General features: G+C 33.4%; 2 protein-coding genes across 5 annotated transcripts; both read left to right on the forward strand.

The window, feature by feature from the left end:
* Positions 1–6,833: 6,833 nt before the first annotated feature.
* Positions 6,834–13,309, forward strand: LOC112775677 (threonine--tRNA ligase, chloroplastic/mitochondrial 2-like). 2 transcript variants are annotated; one of them, XM_025819481.3, is made up of 8 exons: positions 6,834–7,243; positions 8,050–8,196; positions 8,325–8,472; positions 10,534–10,787; positions 10,940–11,317; positions 11,643–11,951; positions 12,507–12,707; positions 12,869–13,309. In XM_025819481.3, the coding sequence occupies exons 1-8, from the start codon at positions 6,911–6,913 to the stop codon at positions 13,148–13,150; spliced, it is 2,052 nt and encodes a 683-aa protein (XP_025675266.1). In that variant the 5' UTR covers positions 6,834–6,910; the 3' UTR covers positions 13,151–13,309. The 2 variants fall into 2 exon arrangements, with proteins under 2 accessions (XP_025675266.1, XP_072083578.1); XM_072227477.1 differs by having other exon boundaries at positions 6,888–7,243; positions 8,042–8,196.
* Positions 13,310–13,768: 459 nt separating this feature from the next.
* On the forward strand, positions 13,769–22,839 carry LOC112777549 (uncharacterized). 3 transcript variants are annotated; one of them, XM_025821956.3, is made up of 6 exons: positions 13,769–15,560; positions 18,671–19,075; positions 19,167–19,299; positions 20,925–21,169; positions 21,860–22,031; positions 22,433–22,839. In XM_025821956.3, exons 2-6 carry the CDS (start codon positions 18,954–18,956, stop codon positions 22,619–22,621), a joined length of 861 nt encoding a protein of 286 aa, XP_025677741.1. In that variant the 5' UTR covers positions 13,769–15,560; positions 18,671–18,953; the 3' UTR covers positions 22,622–22,839. The 3 variants fall into 3 exon arrangements, with proteins under 3 accessions (XP_025677741.1, XP_025677738.1, XP_025677736.1); XM_025821953.3 differs by having other exon boundaries at positions 13,848–15,560; positions 18,790–19,075; XM_025821951.3 differs by having other exon boundaries at positions 14,631–15,560; positions 18,666–19,075.
* Positions 22,840–23,191: the final 352 nt, after the last annotated feature.

The raw sequence follows: 23,191 nt of genomic DNA on the forward strand, positions 1-23,191 counted from the left end.
CAGAAGATATTTGCAATGGGAAGAACTCAGACTTTTCTGTTGAGTAAAGTGTTTTGGTTGTGGTAACCTTTTATGTGTGTTGGATAGCCACAACTTAAAGAAAACGATTTTTGAGAAGGCTCACAATTCTAAGTACACAGTTCATCCAATACTAGCTCACAAATATTATTATTATTATTATCATCATCATATTTCTAGAGTTGTAAAGTTATTGAACATTATTTAGTAATTCAGTGACACGCTCAGAGTTACTTCCGGTTCTTTAAAACCAAGTTGCGAATGGATATTATGTCTATTATTATTTTTAAATGTATTACTATCAATATTTAAATTAATTTATGATTTTTAGCACTTGAAAATATTTGATTGATGTGAAATTTGAATTATTGAAATGAATATTGATTTTTGAGAAACTTATAATTTTATAAAAATACACATGAGACGATATTCATATATTTTATAAAACATACATATTTTTTTTAATTGACTTTATTATACTTTAATTTGACTTTTAGTATGCATACATATATATATTTGATTTATTATGATATTTAGTAATATATTCAAGAATTAGATATTTGTTATACATGAATTATTTTGGATTGTTATGAGAGACTCTGACTAAAATATCGTAGTTAACGGTAGTTATAACGTTAATCTAGATGCATTTGTTTCAGACCTCAATTAGCAGGGGTGTTGCTAATCTAACGTGTAGGCCACACGTTGGATCTGTTATACCGTACGGACACATTAGAGGAAAAGACTATCCTTAGAGGTGAAGCCGCCCAAGTGTGTAGCATTCGATTTGATTTGACTTCTAGAATGAGAACTCTCATTTCACTTTATTCATTTAATTACTTATCTATTTATTTACATATTTACTTAATATGAATTTCTTATCTCTAGAAAAAAAATATAACTTTTAAAGTAAAATTTCTATCGTCTTGTATGGGTTATAAATATAATGTTTGTTCGTTGCGTTGCAAAATTCTCCTATCATATTTTCATTTTTTTAGATACAAGTGTCAATTCAGATTCTATTATATCTGCCCCATAGTAGGTCTTAGTAATTTTGGTGAACCTTTCTTCTATACAAGGGCTATGTTTGTATGTGATGAAATTTTGATGCTAAAATCTAGATTATGTCAATGCTCCATATATCATAGACAGGATACTCGTGTGAGTTATGTTATTTTGGATGTTAAATTCTTTGGATAATAATTATGATTTAATTATACAAGACTATAGATTCAACTATATGTTTTAGTTATCAACTTAACATATATGATGCGACTTTTGATATGTTTGTGTTTTGTCGATTTGGTGGTTCGATATTTAATGATCTGGGAGTGAAATTTACTCCTCTTTGTGAGTACCAATTTTATTTACATCAAAATCCATACCTTTGATAATGACGAAGAAGAATGAATTAAGCTTTGCAGAAATTTGAAATAAACAATAAAATATAAAAGATTTGAATAAAAAAAAAATTAAATTACAGAAAGGAAAAGTGTTTAGACAAGTAAAGGGCAAATTAAAAAGGTAAAGGCTGGAAAAGATAAAAGTTGCTGAATTTAAAGGAATCAAAATGGCATTGCAATGAAGATAAATTGCATGGAAAAAAAAGTGGCAGGAAATTTAAATGAAAAGTAAAGACATGGAAGGAACCATTCAAAGAAAAAGACTCTTGACTGATTCAGTAAGTTGCTGGCGATGTGAGTGAGTATGAGAGTTTTCTCTGAAAAGATTCCAACCCTTATTCCTTCAAGCCTTCTCCTATCTATAAGACTCTTCAACCAATCTGATTGAAATATAACTTCCATGTACATTAATCCATGAATAACCGTTCCCGCTCTTTGAGTGTTGTATGTAACTGCCACCAACTTATCTTCACATATTAACTTTCTTCGATTGTCTCACTCTCTCTCAATGAGTCCTGGTCGATCAACATTCTCTCCTTCATCGATTGACTATCCTCAATGAATCTAATGTAGTTATTCTCCACTTCAAAGTTCACAACTTGTTATTTTTTCTACTGAACTGCTGACCTCTTCTTCGACATAGTTGACCTCCGTCGGGTCTGTCATTTCGACTTTCATATTTGTATCAATTGATTAATAGAGAGTACCTAACAGAGTATGTAATTGGCTCCAATCCAAAGCCAATTCTAACATGTATTTGAAAGTTGATCGAAATATTTTGACACTTAGCAATGATTGAAGTCGAATTTGTCGAACATTAGCCTGTCAAAGAATTTAATAACATCTTTATCGAAAATATTATTTTTGATATAACAGTTTAGTTTTTGGATATAATTGGGATATGCTATTATTTTGTTAGATATGGATGTCTATTATTGATACATGAAGATAATATTCATTTTGACAAGAGTTCTAAAATTAAAGAAACTCTATCCGTTTTTTTGTAATTTGGTTGATTGGTTTGTTAAAGAACTTGTCTCTTGAGCGCCAATTATGAATGGACTCAGACCATGACATATTTTTTACTAGGATGGATTGATGGTCAATGTATGTAAGATTGTTTGTTGGATGCCGAATCCAGTTTAATGTTTTTTTTTCCGCAAAAATACTGAGATGTTTTTTTTTTCAAATTTTTAAACTTGATTTTCACTTGATATAGAGCAGGTTTTAATGTGGTCCAAAAGTAGTACGATTTTATTGGATCTAGAATCGAACAATAATTTTTAAAATTGATCCAATAAATATTTAATGTTGAGTCTAAGACAAAACAGATCCAGCTTCACCGCTACTTTTTTTTATATAAATTGTGTGTTGCATATTGTTCATATCCTAATCTAACAAATAAAGTCAGGCTCAATAAGGACAAAAGGTCCAACCCTAATAGGAGGCCTCTACTGCATATCCGACTTCTTTGAAGAGGTCGGACGTCGTGGAAAGGGCTCAACTCTGCTTGTCTAAACAAGTAATTGCCTCCGTGAATCTCTCCAATCATCTCTATCTCCACTGAAAGATAGATCCTAACAAATTCCCAAGACAAAGAGAATGACTATCCATCAATAAAGGTAGAACTACTCCAACAAAAGGTGGTTAATGACTCTACTATAAATACACTGACACCTCTCAAGTATACACACGTTCTATTCTACTAAATCCTGTCTAAAGTCCTTGCAAATTTAAACATTGGAGTCTCTTGCAGATACCACCCCCCACATCCTTACGAAGAACTTGGACGGCAACTTCTCAGTACCAAACAAGTCGGACGCTATCTTACAAGAGATCTAAATCTCAGCGTTCAAGTCCAAATCAACGTTTCAAATAACTCTCAAAACACATACTTTTTTGTTTTGGAAGATGTACCCAATCCTTGTGTACCAATTCACTCGCAAATAGTTTGGAGACCAATTATATGTAGAAAACCTTAAATTAAATTAAATGAAAATTGGGAAGTAGAAGGTGGTATTTACTTGACTGAAAATGCTTTATGTACGAGAGAGACAAATGATGCATTAGGTCGATTTTATCTTCCTCGATTTTATTTAGAATCCTCTATATTCTATGCTGTTATGCAAAAGGGACAAGTGATACAAAATATTCTTTTGAGAAAATATTTAGTTTGATTTCTAAAGTTATACTCGAGTCTCAATTTAGTTTTTGAAATTCCAATTACCTCAATTTAGTTCGTAAACTTTTTAAATTTTAATCACGTTAGTTCCTGCGATAATATCTATCACAGAGTCATTACTAAAGAGATGATGTGTATAACAGAATGCCACACTAGACATCTAATGAATATATTACATGGCATTTAAAATTTTTGCATCAATTTAGTCCCTAGCAACTATTTAAATCTTTAATTCCCAATTTCATTTGAAACTCGTTAGCTTCTTCTTCGATTTACACTCTTTTTTTGGAAACCTTTTTATGAAGTTCATGATAGGTAGCAACAGTAAATTCATTGGGAGTTCCAACAACCAACGCTCTGATAGAGGTTGGAGAACCACTCTAAGTAGAGAAGAATGGTTTCCAGAGTGGTTAGACTTGCTAAAACATAAACTGCATTATTGTTATGAGACAAAAACAGACCAAAAAGAGTTCATTTAGAAAATTAGATCAACTACTCTATATACGATCAATAATTAAATCTTTTGGATTAATTACTTCATGTTATAAGATACAACAAGCAGTTGATTTAATTAATTTGGCTACATATAGAGATTAAGACTTTGATAAAATTGCACCTCTCTTCTAAATAAAACAGAGAAAGAATCAAATGTAATATATCACATATGACAATGTAATTCCATCTTTTTATTTCTTAATTCATTGATTATCAGCAAATACACCAATGTTGAAACCCTAACTCAAAAAAAACTTCTCTAAAATACTTAAAATCAAATTAATGGTACAGAAATAGGGAATGATCGAACATCTAATTAATAAGTCAAAAAATTAAATGGTAATCACTGAAAACATAAACCCTAACAGAGAACAAGCACAAAAATTAACATATACTAACATGCAAAGCAAAATACATTTAGCTAGAATGCATAAAAAAGAAAAAGAGGAGGAACCAAAAGTGAAGTAAAAAAGCAAAGTATCATCATGGGTATAGAAGTTTTTTTCTTCGCTATTTTTCTGACCTCAAATGTAGTCAACGTAGGTGAAGAGAAGGTTGCCAGTGCAATGCGAAGTGGTTGGAGAAAAGAGAATCGCAACTTCAATGAATCTGATAAGTCAAACTCGCAACAATGCTATTGAAAAGAAGAGAAAGAAGATCAGTCCTATTATAGAGAGAATATGGTGCAGCGCTTGTTTAACTAAAACGTTTGCTATCTCAAGACATGATACGACGTCGTTTTGGGCTGTTTGAGCGCCAAACCAAAACGACGTCATTTTAGTGGAGTCCAGCGTGGCATTGTGACAGAAACCACTACAGAGATTAACGTTATTAAAATTTAAAAAATTTAGAAATTAAATTGAGGTAATTAAAATTTTAAAGACTAAATTGAGATTCGAATGTAACTTTAGAGACCAAACTGACTATTTTTTCTATTTTATTTTTATATGTTTTTCTATTTCTCTCTTTTTTTTCTTGCTTTTCTTTGTATTCTTTTTGTCTCTCTTTTTTCATTTTTTTAAATTTTGATTGAATTTAGTTTTCAATTTTGAGTTAGAAATTTGAAATTAAATTAAATGGTGATTGAGAAGTAAAGATGTGGTATTTATCTTAAACAAAAAAGCTTCGTGTATAAAAAACTAAAAAAGACAAGTGATGTATTAGATCGATTTTGTCTTTTACTTTTATTTGGAATTTTTTGTGTTCTTTGCTGTGATGCAGGAGAGATAAGTGATTCAATGTGTTCTTCTACACATTCTTTTATTTTTATCTTTTCCTTTTTGTTCATCTGTTTATCTTCGACGCTCTTTTTTTATTGTATCTCTTTATTCATTTTTTTTAATTTTGATCAAGTTATATTTTTAGTTAAGAATTTGAGTTAAATCTTTACCAGATAAAATATATAATAATTAAAAAATATTTTTGTTAAAATTTTAATTTCAATTTAAATAAGTTAAGCTATAATTATATATTAGATTAAAGTAAATAATATAGTTAATTTTACGTGAAATTGATAATTAAAAATAATTAAATAATAATTTAGTTAAATCTATTAAATTATTTAACTACTTTTAATTATTAACTTCACGTGCTGCATCTAAATTTTTATCTTAAATTAAATGTAAATCAATCACATAATGTTATGTAAAGAATTATTCTATATATAACAAAAAATTCTAACATTTTGCTAATTTTTAAAATTAAAATTAAAATTTATTTATAATTATCTTTATATAAAATTAATAATTAAAAAGATATTCTAATTTAAATCAAATCATAAATTTATAACCAAATTTTAGAAGTTTATGAGCCAAACTCGCAAGTTTATTATGCGTTAAGGATTAATTACGTATTTACTTTTATGTCATTTCCCCCCGAAATGGAATGAAGCGAGGGAGATTGGATTAGTGCCTTAACCGTCAATCCACGCAGCAAAATGTAAACTCCTCCACCCTTATCAATACGGGAGACATCAGCCATCACCCATTTCTAATTTCTTTAGGGGTGTGTATGCCTCGATCCGACTCGAAGATATGGCGTCTCAAATATTTTAGGGACTAATTTTGTGTAATTCTATCATGTTTAGGATTGGATAAAAGTCTCAAAAAATAGACCTGGTCATTATTTTAGGTCGGGTTCGAGTCATGATTTGGATTGCCCGAAGTCGATCAAGTGATCTGGTCATTATACACAATTAATATTTTGTGTTATTAGTGATGGATGATGGTTATTCTTATGTGAAATTTAAGTATTGTAAACCTTAATATTTTGTGTTATTGTTATTATAAGACTATAAGTTAATGTTTTATGTTTAAAATACATAAAATTTTAGATTAATACATAATGTGTGTAATTTATATTGATTTAAATATTTAGTGTTATTATACAATATTAGTATTGATTATGATTTTGCTTTAATTTTAGAGAAGAATTAATTCTTAATATATTTTTCTAATTTTACCTTGTCAAATAATAGTTAGAGCCTTGAAAATTTGGATATTTTCACATGTTAGTTTATAAGAAAGTATCAAGATAATATAATATTAATGGTCCAATTTTTAACCGATTTTTACCCGATATAATCGTAGCCTGAAAATGTATAAGTTTCATCTAGACCAAGTTCGAATTTAATAAATAAGTCCGGTATATATTTCGGACTGGATCTAAATCACATCAAACACAATTTCACCCGGCCCATGCACACCCATATATTTCCTCTTCCAGTCTTTCCTTTCAGTCTTTCACACGAGACACGACGCATAAAACATAACAGATTCACAGTTAGTCACACTACACATAGAGATATTAAGATATGCTTAGGTCTTTTTTGGTTCGTTCACCCAAAATGGCTGCTCCCTTTGCCATTTCCCCTCTTCCATCCTCTACGCCTTTCCCTTTCCATTTCCATAAACCACACTCAACGCCGCGCTTCGCTTCACTTCACGGTACCTTATTCTCTCCAACCACTTCCAGCTCCATCCTTAACCTCTACCGCGCCAAAAGACAAAAATGCCCCTCATTTATCACTCTCGCCATTGCCACCGATTCCTCCATCCACCAGAACCAGAACCAGAGGGGGAGCGAGGACAAAATTGTTCTTCCAACTAACGAATCTTCTGAGACGCTTCTCAGGATTCGCCACACGGTAATGTGACTTCTTCGTTTCGCATAAGATTGAAATGAAAAGTTTTTGTTGACTGCAAACTTATAATTACACAGTCACCAAAAAAAAAAAACTTATAATTACACTAATTTCTTATATATTAGTTTAGGACAGTTTTACACGTGCTTTTAGTTCACACCCTCAAAAATTACTACTTTGTATGACTTTTATCTAACCATGAATAAATAAATACTTATGATAACTACAATCGATCAATTTACCTAAAATGAAGATGTTTCTTTATCAATTCCTTAATTGCTGAGCATAATTAATTTTGATCACTAATTTTGGACTTGAGGTAGTGAGGTATTCGTTAGTAGTGCACTAAGAACATTTGGTTGGCCCTGAAGGGACATGATGGTAAGGTAAGAATGAAAGATATATATGAGTATTTTTGGCGATACCTTGTGCTGTGGATACCAAAATGTATTGCATCGATCTTTTATCTGTGATTTTCATTGTTCACTTATTATTTGTTTCCTTACGTATTCATTTTTAGTGTAAGAGGTGAAAGCAAGTCAAGCAACATTCGTAGATGTTATTAGCATTAGCGAGTTCAATTTGAAATTCAGATTTCTGTTGTTCATAATTATAAATAAAATTTTGATGCTTTATAATAAAGAAAACTGACCATGAGTATGTAGAATTTCATGAGAAACAGGTACTTTAGTTCTTTCATAAATAGTGAAAGTTAATTCTGTGGTGTGACTCTTAGTTGTTGTACAGGTTACTGAATGTTTTTTTATGTCTAGATTCAGCTGTTTGACTAACAAGCTGCAGATATACAGTGTGCACATGTGATGGCAATGGCTGTTCAAAAACTATTTCCTGATGCAAAAGTCACAATTGGGCCTTGGATAGAAAATGGGTTTTATTATGATTTCGATATCGAGTCTTTGACTGATAATGATTTGAAGAAAATCAAGAAGGAGATGGTAAGTTGAGTCAATCTATTAGTTTTATATTTGGGATTTATTTACTTGTTATGGTCACATTCTTCTCAAACCATCCATTAGGCTGTGTATCCACAGAATATAATTAATGTTTTCTTAATTGACTGTAGGATCGAATAATTGGAAGAAATTTACCCCTTGTAAGAGAAGAAGTTTCAAGAGATGAAGCTCTCAGGAGAATAATGGCTCTGAATGAACCTTACAAGATAGAGATTTTGGAAAGCATTAAAGAAGAACCCATCACGATTTATCATATTGGTAGGCTTCCAGCTCTTTTCCCCAGTGTCTTCTGTACGTATTCTTAGACAGAGAGAGAAAGAGAGTATACTGAAGTGTGGATTAGGTGCATGTATGTTTCATATAGACAAGTATGTTTTAGTATAGTTATTCTGGTGAGACTCTAGTCTAATAAAGGATTGCTGTATAGATACACCAGCTTCATGATTGTTAGTCAAATTGTATGTGTGTATTTATATTAGTCATTCTAAACTGCTACAACCTAAGCCCAAATATAGAATTCTAAACTGCTACATGTTTTATATCCCACATAACAACCAAATTGTGGCAGACCCGTTTTCTCTAATATAGTAAGCTAGCATAATCTAGAAGAGTCTAGAAGAGTTAGTTAGAGTCCTCTTTCAGCTATGATATGACAACTACGGTTAGTTACAGCTGTCATAACTAATATATGAAAAGGCTATTCTGCCTAGCTTACACCACAAGCTACAATCTCTCCGTATATAATAAGTCGTACCACTGTGATTCAGTAATAAAAACAGCTTTTCAGATTCAGAGTTTCACTCTCTCCAAATGCTCTGAACTCTCTAAATTCTCCTTTCTCTAATATTCTCGCTTTATGTGTTTCCTTTGGTTTACAAGTCAAACTTCCTGAAAGGGCTCGTCAATATTGGTATCCATCCCATTTTTTTCTTTACAAAGTCAAAACCTTTAACTTTCCTTTACATTTCAGTTCCTAACTCTTTGTTGATTGAGTCGGTTGGATATTATAGTTTGTAATAAATTATTATTCCTCAATGCTAATAGGTTAACCGCTTATGGGTTTTCTATGTTGCTGCATTTTCATATGGATTTTATATTTCAAAAATATGACCTTTTAAACTAGGGTCCCACCTTGTGAGGTTTTGAGAGAGTATATGTATGTGGCCTTGTCTATCCCACAGTTGAAGAGGTTATAGTATTGCGGTCAAAGACATTGTCATCCACATAAGATTTCTCTTGAACAAACTCATTTGCCAGTTTAAATCTCCCTATGTTCAAAGCTTTTTCTTGGAATGTTGTTCTTAATTGGGTTAATTCTAATGATGCTCTAGAAGTGCAGGTCCCTCATTGCTTTTGTCTGCTAATATGTGTAAGTGTACCGTTAAGACTCTTAATCTGCACCCAATATTTGGAGAATGTTGGGTTTGTCCCATGGACATGGACTTGCATAATTTTCTACTCATTAAGCTTGGAGGTTTTGGTTCATGTAAAGATGCAAAGTTTCTGTGGCAATGTTAGGCTTTTGTAGTGCTTTGGTGTATTTGGTTAGAAAGAAATTCTAGGAATTTTAATGATTCCTTTTCCACAATTGATTTTGTTTGGCAGAATTGCCTATTTGGCATCCCCTTGACATGCAGCTACTGGTTTTCCTTTAACTGATATTAAAAGGGATTGGTATACACCGCTACATTATCTATCCCTTTTGGTCTTAGCTATATCTTTTGCATCTATCTGATGATTACTTATCCTCCCCTTTTGTACATTCTTCAGCCACATAAGTTTAGCATAATACCTTAATTCTCTATCAGACCACAATGCTGCATTTTGCTTGTGAACTCTTACTTTGACATGTTATATTTCTTGTTCTCGGATCCTTTAAATTGGTAAAAGATTATTTCTGGTTTTTTGTTTGTCACCTTCAGTGGAGCAGAGGAGCTCTATTTCTTTGTTGTCTCTTAAGGGATTGTTTGTAAGCTGAATTTTTGAAGAAAAGGGTGGGGAAGGGAAGACTTGTAGTGTAAATTTTATACTATATGCCCTCCATTTCCCTGCCATTCCCTTAAACTTTCATCTTTTGTGGGTTGGAGGCTTTTATATGTAGCCACTAAGCTTGAATGTTTTGAATCTGCACTATTTTGCATCTTTAGCTTGATCAATGAAAATCCTTCAATATAAATGGATAATGTAGGATGTCTGATATTGGTACTGTGAATTTGCAAGTGTAAAAGCGTGTGCTTAGAAGGATTGCCTTGCAGTTTTTGACATTGCATTGAAGAAGAATATTGCCTGAGGAGTAACTTTATCCTTTCTTCCATAAAGGTGAGGAATGGTGGGATCTTTGTGCCGGACCTCATGTTGATTCTACTGGTAAAATCAACAAGAAAGCGGTTGAACTTGAATCTGTTGCTGGTGCTTACTGGAGAGGAGATGTAAGGAAACCTATGTTGCAACGGATATATGGTACTGCATGGGAGAATGAAGAACAATTGAAAGCTTACCTTCACTTCAAGGAGGAAGCTAAGCGTCGTGATCATAGGCGACTAGGGAAAGATCTTGATTTGTTTTCAATTCAGGTGCATGTTCTTTGCATTATGGTTTCCTTTCTTATTTGCTTCCATGATGAAGCAGATTTGTTAGGATATCTTATTATTCATAATTTTGTGGGTAAGTAACCTATTGATTCATGATGAAATCTTGCCTGTGTGACTAAAATTTATTTATGCAGGATGATGCTGGTGGGGGTTTAGTTTTCTGGCACCCAAAAGGCGCCATTGTGAGGGACATAATTGAAGATTTGTGGAAAAAAATTCACATGGATCGTGATTATGATCTTCTGTACACACCACATGTGGCAAAAGCTGAACTCTGGAAGATTAGTGGTCATTTGGACTTCTACAAGGAGAGTATGTATGATCAGATGAGCATTGAAGATGAGATCTATCAGCTTCGACCAATGAACTGTCCTAATCATATTTTGGTATACAAAAGGAAGCTGAATTCCTATCGAGATTTTCCTATTAGGATGGCAGAATTGGGAACCGTTTATAGATATGAGTTATCTGGAAGTTTACATGGGCTTTTCCGGGTCAGAGGTTTCACTCAGGTTTGCCATCATTATACATAGCTCATTGTCTTCTGAACTATTAAATACTATAACTGATCCTGTTTTTCTAAAAGAGTGGAAGACAAATCTCTGGCTTTTACTTACTGAGAGTTTTGATTTAGTGTTAAAGGTTGTGGACATCTGATGTTCCTGGCCCATATTTCTGAAAGCCTCATGCGGAAAGCACCCATTTTAGATTTTTTTTTTTTTTTCACAGGGGGGAAAAATTGTGGCATGTGATGTTGTTAATGTTAAATATAGGATAGCCTTGTTGTACATTGTATGCTGATAGATTGGCTGTGCTATCTCGATGTCATTTTTACAGGATGATGCACACATCTTTTGTTTGGAGGATCAGATTAAAGATGAGATAAGGGGTGTCTTAGATCTCACTGAAGAAATACTGCTGAAATTTGGTTTTGACAAGTATGAAGTAAATTTGTCTACAAGGCCTGAAAAAGCTGTTGGGAATGATAATATATGGGAGAAAGCTATCTCTGCTTTGAAAGATGCTTTGGATGATAAAGGTTGGACATATCAAATTGATGAAGGGGGAGGTGCCTTTTATGGGCCAAAGATTGATCTCAAGATTGAGGATGCTCTTGGTAGGAAGTGGCAATGTTCAACCATACAGGCAATTCCTAACTTGATAATTGTTTAAATATAAAGAGAAATAATAGTTGGCCATCAAAATTTATTATTTTCGGCCATCACTTAGCCATCAACTTGATTTCTTTAGTCTAGTAATCCAACAACATACTTTTAAGTATTGATGGCTATCTGATGGCCAAAAACAATAAAATTCTGATGGTCATCTAACATTCCTCAAATATAAAACAACTCATTTGTAAATTATACTCATTCCTTTGGCATGGCCCTATTGGGAAGAGCTTATTTTTACCCTTATCAATCCATGCCACAACACTAATTTCAACACTTAGTATAACTGGCGGGTTTGTTTATTGTCAATGTTTTAATTTTATGCTCAAATTGAGACATAAAACCATTCTTGTGCCTCTATCCAGTTACTTGAAATTAATGACAGATTGACAGGTGTGAGATTCATTCATTAACAATTGTATGCTTAAGCTTCATCTTTTCTCAGAAAGTATTCGCTGGATAGTTTTTTATATTACTCTTTGCATTAAACTATTTCCCCAATTGTTTGACTTCACTTAAATTTCAACAGGTTGATTTTAATTTACCACAGCGTTTCGACATCACCTATGTTGACTCGGATGGTGAAAGCAAGAGACCTATATTGATCCATAGAGCAGTGCTTGGATCCTTGGAAAGATTCTTTGGTGTTCTCATAGAGCATTATGCTGGTGATTTTCCATTGTGGCTTTCTCCAATACAAGTTCGGGTGTTACCTGTTACTGATGCCCAGGTAACGTAACTCAACTTTGGTATATATATGTTTTCTTTATGCATGCATGGTAAATGGGTTATGGGGAAATATTCCCACATGGAAGAAAACGAAAAAAAAAAAAATGAAAGGGAAGATATATGATTCATGGTAGATATATGCATTTTCTGTTTTTCACGCAGCTTGAGTATTGCAATGATGTGATCAATAACCTGAAAAAGAAAGGCATCCGTGCTCAAGTGTGCCATGGAGAACGCCTGGCAAAGCTCATAAGAAATGCAGAGAAGCAGAAAATTCCATTGATGGCTGTTGTTGGCGCAAAGGAAGTTGAAACAAAATCAGTTACAGTTAGATCTAGATTCGGTGGGGAGCTTGGAACCATGTCAGTTGATGATTTGATTAGCAGAATAAATTTGACAACAGAAAACCCATCCTCAATTCATCATTTTGATATTTCAAATTAAGCAAGGTCGTGGGCCTACTACCATCCGAAACATCATGCTTTGTAATTGTATATTTTACAACATCAAGTTAGCATGGGCTCAACTAATAACGTGATAGATTCTGGAATAGCTGCAGACGCAATAAATCGATTTAGCTCGAGAATTGATATTTGGGTACAAGTTCTGTGTTTTATTTTTTATGCTTTGGTATTTTTCTTATTTATGCAAAGAAGAGAGTAAACATTTTATTTTTTTAACTGTGTGAGGTATCAGAACTCTTCAGAGAAGAGAATGAGAAACAGCAGCGGAGAGAGAAAGAGAGAAAGATCTAGAAAACTCTTTTCATAGTGTGTGAATTAGAGAAAATAATTTCATTAGCTAATTGTTACATTGACTCTTAGTCTTATATAGTAGTTTGGAAAGTTTTCAAATGATCCAATCACCTTTACTGGAATTCTGAAGTGGCATGGTATAGTGCCATTGAGATATATAGTTAAAAATATAGAGGATGTAGATTTATTGAAATTATTTTGTGGTAGAAGCACAGTAGAACGGTGTAAGGTCTTCCCTAAACCTATTCAAACGGTGAGCTGAAAAGTAACGGGTATATTAATATTGAGGGCAGATGCGGTGCGATGTAAATTTATGGAGCCACAGCTGCTAACTCAGCTCACGGAACAAATTTCTATAAATAAACATGACACAAGCACACTCACCTGACCTCGACCCTACTAACGGCGACTCTTGATGACCGATTGGACTCACGACAGAGGCAACACGACATTAACTCCCACCGCCCCAACGACCGGAGATTGTTTCTTCTACAACTACTGTCCGAAAATACACCGCAGGAAATGGGCTCTTGACCTTCGGAAGATGAAGACCCCGCACTACGACGATGAAACGGTACTTGTGAATCCCTACCTTTACATACAAATCTGCTGTTCTTGGCGTGATGGAGTGAGCTGCAACCACAGAAAAGCAACACGACGACGGATTAGGGAAGCCTCCAAGACTCCACCCGTGCCTGCTCACCCTAACCTTGGTCATTGGGGATTTTGGAAACGACAACGTTTCCTCTTTGTTAACCAAAATGATTTAACCTTGTCCCACTCCGCGCTCTTCTAAGGTCCACTGCATCCCCGACCAAAAAAATTTCAAAAAAAGGCCCATGGAGCCATATTTTACATTAGCTGGCTTCAATTTTTGTTGCAGCTCATGCCAGCTACCTGCCCTGGCCCCTATGGTCACTTTTCGATTTTTTCCAAAGACATGATGGATATTACACAATTTGGTACAAGACAAAATTTTGACCTGTTACTTTACCGTACATAGCACTTCAGAGTTCCAGTAAAGGTGACTGGATCATTTGAAAACTTTCCAGTAGTTTTTATAATAACTACTAACAATCATTAACTGTTTTCAATAATAGCTAACTAACTCTGCCATTTTAACTTACTGGCTCAATTGCTATTTATCCCTAACACTATGAATGTTCAGAAGACAAATAAATTTATTCCAAAAAAATAAAACAAACTTGTTAAAAATGGGTTCTAGAAACTATCACCCCACTTCACTTGCAGCCACCACCGCCTTATCAGGAATCAGCCACTGTCACCTCACCTCTTCCCAACCCCACCTGTAGCCACTGTTACCTCACCTTATCCCACCTAACCCAACTCCCTTTCACTCACACCATTTGCTCTGCCTTCATCGGTGTCATTACTGCTTCCTCTGCCATTCTCACTATTCTTCCTCTTTCTCTACCTCCCATCACCGTTGATGGATTTGAGCCCTGTCACTATTGGTTCTTCGTCTGCCTTTAAGGTTCCTCTGGCTTCGTGGTGATGGCTGCTCTTTTGCCTCCCGTAGTCGTAACACCTCCACCCTCGTTCTTGCACTTGCCTTTTCCCCTTTCATTGGCTCATTGTCACTCCGAATGGATCCAGAAATTTTAAGCGGCGAGGCAAATATATGATACATAAAAATAACAAAAAAAAAATCGTATAAACATATTAAATAATATAAAAATATTAAATATTAAATAATTATTTATTTATTTATTATCAACTTTTATAAATATATTATAAAAAAAATATTTTATAAAAATTAATTTTTTATATTTTTAATATATTAAATATATCAAAAAAATTATTATTATATTTTTAAAATGTATTCTTATTGCAGAAGTAGTTAAATTAAACCAAATTTCATCGAATTTCAAACCGTTGTCACTCTCAGCAAACACTCCTAAGCTCGCTCCGGTAGTCTCTCAGTTTCTCCGCTCTCTTCTGTTCTTGCCGGAGTTCGTGGGTGACTCGCTGGAGTCTTCCCTCTGCTCCATGCGTCTACTCTCCATATCTTCACTGCCCTCTCCACCTCGGCCTTCCATGCTTGCTGCTGTTCTAGTTCTGCCGTCGCGTCAGTTCAGGTAGCCCTCCTCCTTGGTTCCTCCCTCTCAACCTCAATTCGTCGTTGGTCACTGTTATTTTGTTTCTGCTCTCTTTTTATTTTCGAACGATTGATTCTGTTCTGTGAATGATTGAGGTCTAAGTTACCTGTACATTTGGTCCCTGCTAATGGGTTGAAGCTTTGTGGTGCTTAGAGCGTAGGTCATGTTTTAATTTAGTGTTTAGGGATTATGGATTTTGTAGCTTTGTTCTTGTTTTTTGAAGCATTGATCTGTTGATGTGGATGCTATAAATGGGTAGAAGTATCATATGATCATACGCTAATATGATCATATTGTTTGATTTGTATTTCATCTATGCTAAAGCTGTGAATTTTAGCAGCAGATATTTGTTAGTTCATAAATTTGATTAGGAGAATCCCTTCAAGTTGTGGTAGCTCAAGAAAGGGATGGCTTCATTTAGTTACTTCATATTGTTGTGCTCTTTTGAGCATTACATGTTTGATTAATGGCTTCTGGAATCTCTCAGCGGAATCTAATAGTTCCAATCAGCTGAGTTTGATTTACTTTATAAGATCACTGGTTTTGGATTTCCGTATCTTTGCTTGTTCAGAAATTCCAAGACAAAAATTTAAACCACTATTTGGTGCGTGTGTTCATGTGCATTGGTTTCAACACTAAACATTGAAATTCTGGTTAGCAAAAGCTTGAGAATTATGACATGATGATATGGCCAGTACATATTCTACTTATAATCTATGATAATCAAAAGCCACGGAGAATGGGAATTGGTTTGTTTGATTTGATCTGATGTATCTGTGTAGCATCTGGATTGCTTGATTGGGCCATTTGTAAATTTGAATGAGATTTTTGAGTTTGCTTAGAACATGGGAGGCTACTTTATTTTCAAGGGAATATGGGATAATACTACTTCCCTGTATTCTCATCTACTGACATGATATGACTATTGGGATCTTTTTTTTTCTTTTTCCTTCTCAATTTGTTCTAGTTTAGGTATGTTTTATTTTGCTCATATGATCATATTGCATATTTATTGTAATGGGAACAGTTACAATGATGATTAGTCTTGAGACTTTTGATTAAATTTGTGTTACAAATACGTCAATTTGGTGTTAATGCACTCATATTTTATTTTATTAAGGAACAGTGATATGAATGATATTTATTTGTCAGTAGTTATATGATATGTGTGACTTTCTTTTATAATAGAAAGTTGAATGGGTAGATGTAAGTCGAAATAGTAAGACACAATGACAATATACTATTGCAGCCATAACTAACTCCATTTTCTATTTATCATGTATGCTTTGGTTTCCACTATTAGCTTATTCTTCATTATACCTCTTGCTACCTTCTGTTTCTCAATCCTAAAAGGTTATAATTCCCTTTAACTTTCTTTTTTCTCTCTTTTTACTCATCTGCTTCCGCATTCAGTTCTATCAGAAAAAAAAAACTTTGAAGTTGGAGCTAGCTGTTTCAAACCAGTTATCATCTTGAGTTCAATTCTTATTTCAATATATTTATGTCAGTTTCATATGTCTTGAAGTGTTTTTATTCTGGTATCAGTTTTTAGCAAGTTTGATGAATAAGAAACTGCTGTTTGTAATTAAAATCTAACAGTATGTTCTGTTTATCCTATATAGTAGGTTCTGCATCTGTTCATAAATCATAACTACAATATGTATAATTTCCTCCTTTTTCCTATTGTAAATAACCTTGTGTCTCATTATGATATTCTAATCCATCAATAAAGTAGTATTTTATAAGTTAAAATTGATTTTTCAAAGTGCTAAAATTTAATTTATACGTTAAAATTGATTTTGTATAAAACTGGTTTTTAAATAATAATTAAAAAAAACTGGTTTTAAATAGAAAGGAAACGGTTATTTTTTTAAAACCAGTTTTTATTTTTTAAACCGATTTATTAGTTTTATAACCGATTTTAATATATAAAACCAGTTTGGTTTACTAACCTAAACCAAATTTTTGGTTAACCAAAATCAGGTTTGATTTTTTGTGAGGCAATAATTTACAGAACTTGCAATATTTATTAAGGCAATTTCAGCCAATTCATTCAGCACCTTAAGTTATAAGGCACTCTCTTACTGCCTAACTAATTCACACTTTGAACCCTTATGCGGTTATGCCTTAACTCTTCCCTTCTCATTCTCTTTGGCCTTTGCTGCTTCTTAGGAAGTTGTTCATTGCTCTTCTCTCTCTCATTCTCTCACGTTCGCGGATCAGGAAGGTATATTATATATTTTTATTGTTTATGAAATCGTTATTGATAATAGAACCGAAAAATGTTTTGACTAAATGAGTGATAATATGCATCTTTTAAAAGTGAAGCTAAGACATTGGTGAATTATGTGAGAACAAAATATTTGAAAAAAATCCCATAAAACCAGCAAATGTTTTCATTTTCTTTTCGTTTATTTCTTTAATTTAACCCTCTCTATTTAATTTCTAATAATCGTTATAAAACACACATTTTATTGTTTTAGTATTGATAAATATTTTCTAGTAAAATTAAAAGATGCTTTTTTTTAGTTAACTAGGCAAACTGCCGAAAGAAACTACACAAGAACTATTCTAGAGTGAGCAATGCCCAAAGTTGTCTATTTTGTTCATTGATGATTCTCCTTATAAAACATAAGTTTTATTGGGAATAATTGGTCACATGCTGGTTTGAGATCTTCCTCAAGAGGCCAATGTTCGAGTGATAGTATATCATCAGTTTGACTAAATTGTGGTGTCTTATTTTTCTTATTGTTTGCTTAAATGCTTAGCATACATGTATTTGATGAGATAGTTTTCAATACTGAATATTTCTGTGTTTCAGTTGGTTCATTATTTCAAGATTTGAAGTCATTTCGTTATTTTATTATCATATTATGTGTTATCTATGGTTATCAGGGTGGGACAAGGGTCCTTAGGATTTTGTTCTTGGGTATAACGATTTAATTTCAAGATTATAGTTATATAGATACTTTCTGAAACTGGAACTTTGAAAGTTGATTATTGAAGCTGTAATATGACTTGGAATGATATTATGGACTCCTATTATGATGAATGCTTATGATATTTGGAACTTTGATTTTCTAGCACAGGTGAGGTTCGAAACTAATATTCTAGAGTCTGAAGTTTGTTCTGTTGGGAACTTTAAGGAAAGGTCATTTTCCTGTATCCTATGATGTGTTGACCTTACTAATGAGGTTGGAAAAAACAGAAGTGAGATGAGCGCAAAGTGCTCTTAACAAGTTGCCTTGAGTTGCTGCCCTGTTGAGCAACTAGCTGCTCAAACCTCCGTGGCTAGAGACCTCTCTTCCATTCAATTGGGAAATATTAACAGAATTGCCTCTTTGGTTAGCAAGAAAAAGGAAACCATTAGGAATGAGAATGGAGGAAGGCGTAAGGAGATGGGTGGTGGACATCTCAAAGTGGGACCCACAACCCCCTGACTTATCCTTTCCCCTCTCTTTCCTTCCTTCCCACGAGCACTCCTCTGTTACCAGGTACATACATTCAAGTGCTTTTGTAGTTGGTTGCTGCACAAATTGATTGGCTTTTGTTAAACACTTAATGGTGTGTACTGGTGGGTACCAGGTTTGTGAAAATGGAAGATAGGAAACGAGCACTTGTCAGCAGAATGCTTCAGTATGCTCTTGTATCTGATGTTCTGCGAATCCCACTTAGTGAAATTTCCATAAAGCGAACACCCGAGGGCAAGCCATATGTGGTATGACTATTACTATTCATACACCAAACACACCACACACCTATATTAGTATACCATATTTATTATTAATATGTGTTTCAACTATTCTTCAATAATTAAAATAATACATGGTGCGTGTACGGGTTTTTTTCCCCCTTTGGCTTCCTTACTTTTAGAAACCAACCCATTCCCCCTATTTTGTAGACAACCTTTGCTACTTAGTTGCAGATTATCTTTTTTAATTAACAATGAAGAATTGCTCATTTTCAAGCCAATCACACTCATTCCATGCTTTCTTTTCCTCATTTTCACTCTTTCAATCACACCATTGAAAATTTAATCATGTAGCATTGTCATTCATCCATAATTTACTTCACCAACCTACTGTGATTTTTCATAATATTCCCCTTTTCAATCTTGCTATTAGAAATTCTTGTGATTTATCTTCTGTTTTATTCTCTAACAATTGAGACATTAATTGATATTGTCATGGAGGTTAAACGTTTTTTTTCTTCCACGACACTGTTGGCTCTTATAAAAATTGTGATGTTGAAAGTTTCTAACTGAAATTGATTTTTGATTTTGAATTTGATCAATAACGAATAATATTTAATGGATCCTACGTATTTTTATAGTGTGTCAAATCGGTGTCTGGTACAAAGGGTGTACGCGTAGCAGGATTGTTTCTTCAATTTGATGAAAGTCAAACTTTGTTTCTATTTCCATTTCATTGATCTTTATTTTGCTGTTATTTTCCATTTCTTTTAGAACATGAGGGATATGTGATTCTATATATTGCTACCAACTCTTTAGGACCAACCTTGGGAAGGACGAGGAATAACCTAAGCCTTGATATATTAGCTTGGCATAATAGTACTTCTCTTACCTTTTCATAAAACTATGCACATTTAAACCCACTAAGGAGCATCACTCGCAAGTTTATAATGCCTATCTCGAGTTTTTATCATGAAAATGACCCTGAACCTTCTGAGTTATGCCAAAAGTGAGGAGCTTGTATCTCGCAGATGAGCTTTATGATTATTGTTTGGGGCCCAACATTATTTTAAATAAGGATTAGTACTTTTGCCTTTTCTATCACACCATATGATATTGTTCTAAAACCGATCATCTCAATACCTTGTTTGCACGATATGGAAATTGGGATCAAAGTTTCTAGGATTTTCGATAGTTGTATCTTCTCTGCGCACATTCATGGGTGTATCAAATTTCTTCATTGACAGTTGCATTCAAAATTCATGCATATTACATGGTTAATTCAAGACAAATTCTGAGTGATTGAAACAACGTTGTATAACTTGTTACTTGTATTTAACATTATGATTGTGAATAACAAGAATTAAACTAGTTTCCAGAAGTGCTTGTCTCCTAAGTGTTGATTTGTTTTGCTTCCTTAAATCACGTAAAGCTTTGCAGATTCTCTATTCTTCATCATAGGTATATTTTTTCTATCCATTTTGAATAAATGGAGATGCTTGTATTAAGATGTTGGCATATATCTTACACTCATACTATCACTCTTTATATTGTGATACTATCACTCCTCATATTGTGTTCTTCTGCCACCTTTTCTATTTGCTTCCATGTAGCTCTATTTATTCTTTACAGTTTAAATGGTTTTGCTTCAGGATTATGATAAACTTGGTCTCGGATTACCTAATTTTAATTTCAATGTATCTCATCATGGTGACTATGTGGCCATAGCATCCGAATCTGTATACCTTGTGGGGTTAGACATTGTCTCCTATGATATACCACAGGGAGAAACAATTACAGAATTCATACATTTCTTCGCGTCATACTTTTCCAGTTTGGAATGGGACAATATAGTTAATGCTGGCACATCTTATGATGTATTAATTGAATTTTACAGGTATTCTCGTGATCTATTTGTATATTTGTTGAGGAAATAGTTTAGTTACAAAATGTTCATGCGGTTTGGATTTTGTTGTTGCTGCTGTTCCGGACTTCCAGTTTCTAGAGAGTGAACAACTTTTTCTTAAGTATTGAAAATTTTCTGCATCTATTTATTTATTTATTTTTGGATTTTTTTCGTTACCTTGAAAGAGATTTTGCTCTCTCTTTAGTGCTATTTTCCTTCTGTTCTATCTTTACATAGTTTTTTTTCCTTCTGTTGCCAAAATAAAAAACCTCAATTCTGCATTTTCAAAATTTAACACGTTTGAAATGCCATAAAAATTCAATGTTGTCATTTGTTTGGGGAAAACCCGATTGCAATATACAAAACATAGAGTGCTTCCTATCATATTTCAAGAATATGAGCACACTGTTTCCTCAACTACTGCGATGCTTTGATAAACCTGTTGGTATGCTTGCCTAGGTTTATTTCAAAGAACTGTTATCTCCACCCTCTTGATGAAAATTCCATGAATGACTTGATCGATCCTTAAGATCTTCATCTCTGTATAATGTAGACGTAGATTAAAGATAGTCTTTGAAATTATATATTTTATATTTGTTTTGAGACAATCACAGATCTCACAATATATTTTATCTGCTTAATATTAAGAACTCTTTATCGATGTATCATGACATTTTCCAGGTATTGGAGCCTAAAAGAAGCATACGTTAAAGCCATAGGGAGTGGACTGACTGAAGAGTTGCATAAAGTGGAGTTTACTCACACATGCTGGACTAATATTACAGCTAAAGTGGAAGGAATGCCTATGACAGAGTGGAGATTTTGGCTGTTCGAGCTTGGAGAAAGGCATTGCGTAAGTTCCCTCCAATTTTAGATGAAATGATTTGTTGAGCTGCATAATTATGATTCTACGAATCCCTGAGTGTACTTTTTCTTTGGGTGGTTATTATTTTACATCAACAACAGCAGCAACAAAAAAAAATAGGATTTTGTTTTGGGTTGCTAATACAAGACATGAATTGTTCTTGGAATTGATTTCTTTCCAATTGGGATGAAATTTTGGATTAATTTAGATAGTTGGATTCAATAATCTGATATTGTATGTCTTCTCCTGAAAATTTGAGCACATTAAGGCCCAAATGTTGATCGGAGGAAAATCTTTTTCCAAGATACAATACTACCTAATCTAAACATGTGAATTTGTGCATCCTACTAAGGTGACATACTGACATGATGATTTGTCTTGTTTTGCAGGTATCAGTTGCAAAAGGTCACCCAAGATCAGCTGCTATGAACTATAAAGCAACTTTGAATAAAATTGACTTTATAGAAGACGAATATCATCAATTTCTTAATCTTCCAAATGTAGACTTTGTTGAACTAAGTATAGAACAACTGCTGTTGGCTCTACAAAAAGCAAGGGTAGGTAAGCATAGAAGTTAGGTGTTAATGTAGGTTGGAAGAAAGGTTTGTGTATCTCTTGAGCAAACAATTTTTTCCAATGACTATGCAATTACACTACTACAACAACAACAACATCAACAACAATAACAACTATCCCACTACATGACCAGACGATGTCATTGAACTATAACATATATGATGAACTCTATCCTGTATCATGTCTATAATTTTCATGTAAATTTCCTTTTGTTACTTCATGTATGGTCTTTTTAGGTCTTTTTTTATTTTTCGCCTTCTGATTACCTTTCATCTCATCTATCCTCCTAATTGGATGTTCTATTGATCTTCTACATGTTCAAACCATATGAAACGAGTTAAAAAGTAATGCCCTCAACTAATTTGGATTGGTTTAGTAGTTAGCTCACTAGTTCACTTAATCAAGTGGCGGGAGGCTTGAGTGCATACAATAATTTATTTGCCAATGACAAATTCTTAAATGGAATTTCGATTATTAATAGATTAGTTTTCGACTTGTTGGGTTGGGAAATACTATGGAAAAAAAACGTGTACTAATTTGGTGTAGTTGAAAACTATAAAAATTGTTTAGCA

The sequence above is a fragment of the Arachis hypogaea genome, chromosome 19 (genome assembly GCF_003086295.3).
Source record: "Arachis hypogaea cultivar Tifrunner chromosome 19, arahy.Tifrunner.gnm2.J5K5, whole genome shotgun sequence".
Taxonomy (NCBI): Eukaryota; Viridiplantae; Streptophyta; class Magnoliopsida; order Fabales; family Fabaceae; genus Arachis; species Arachis hypogaea.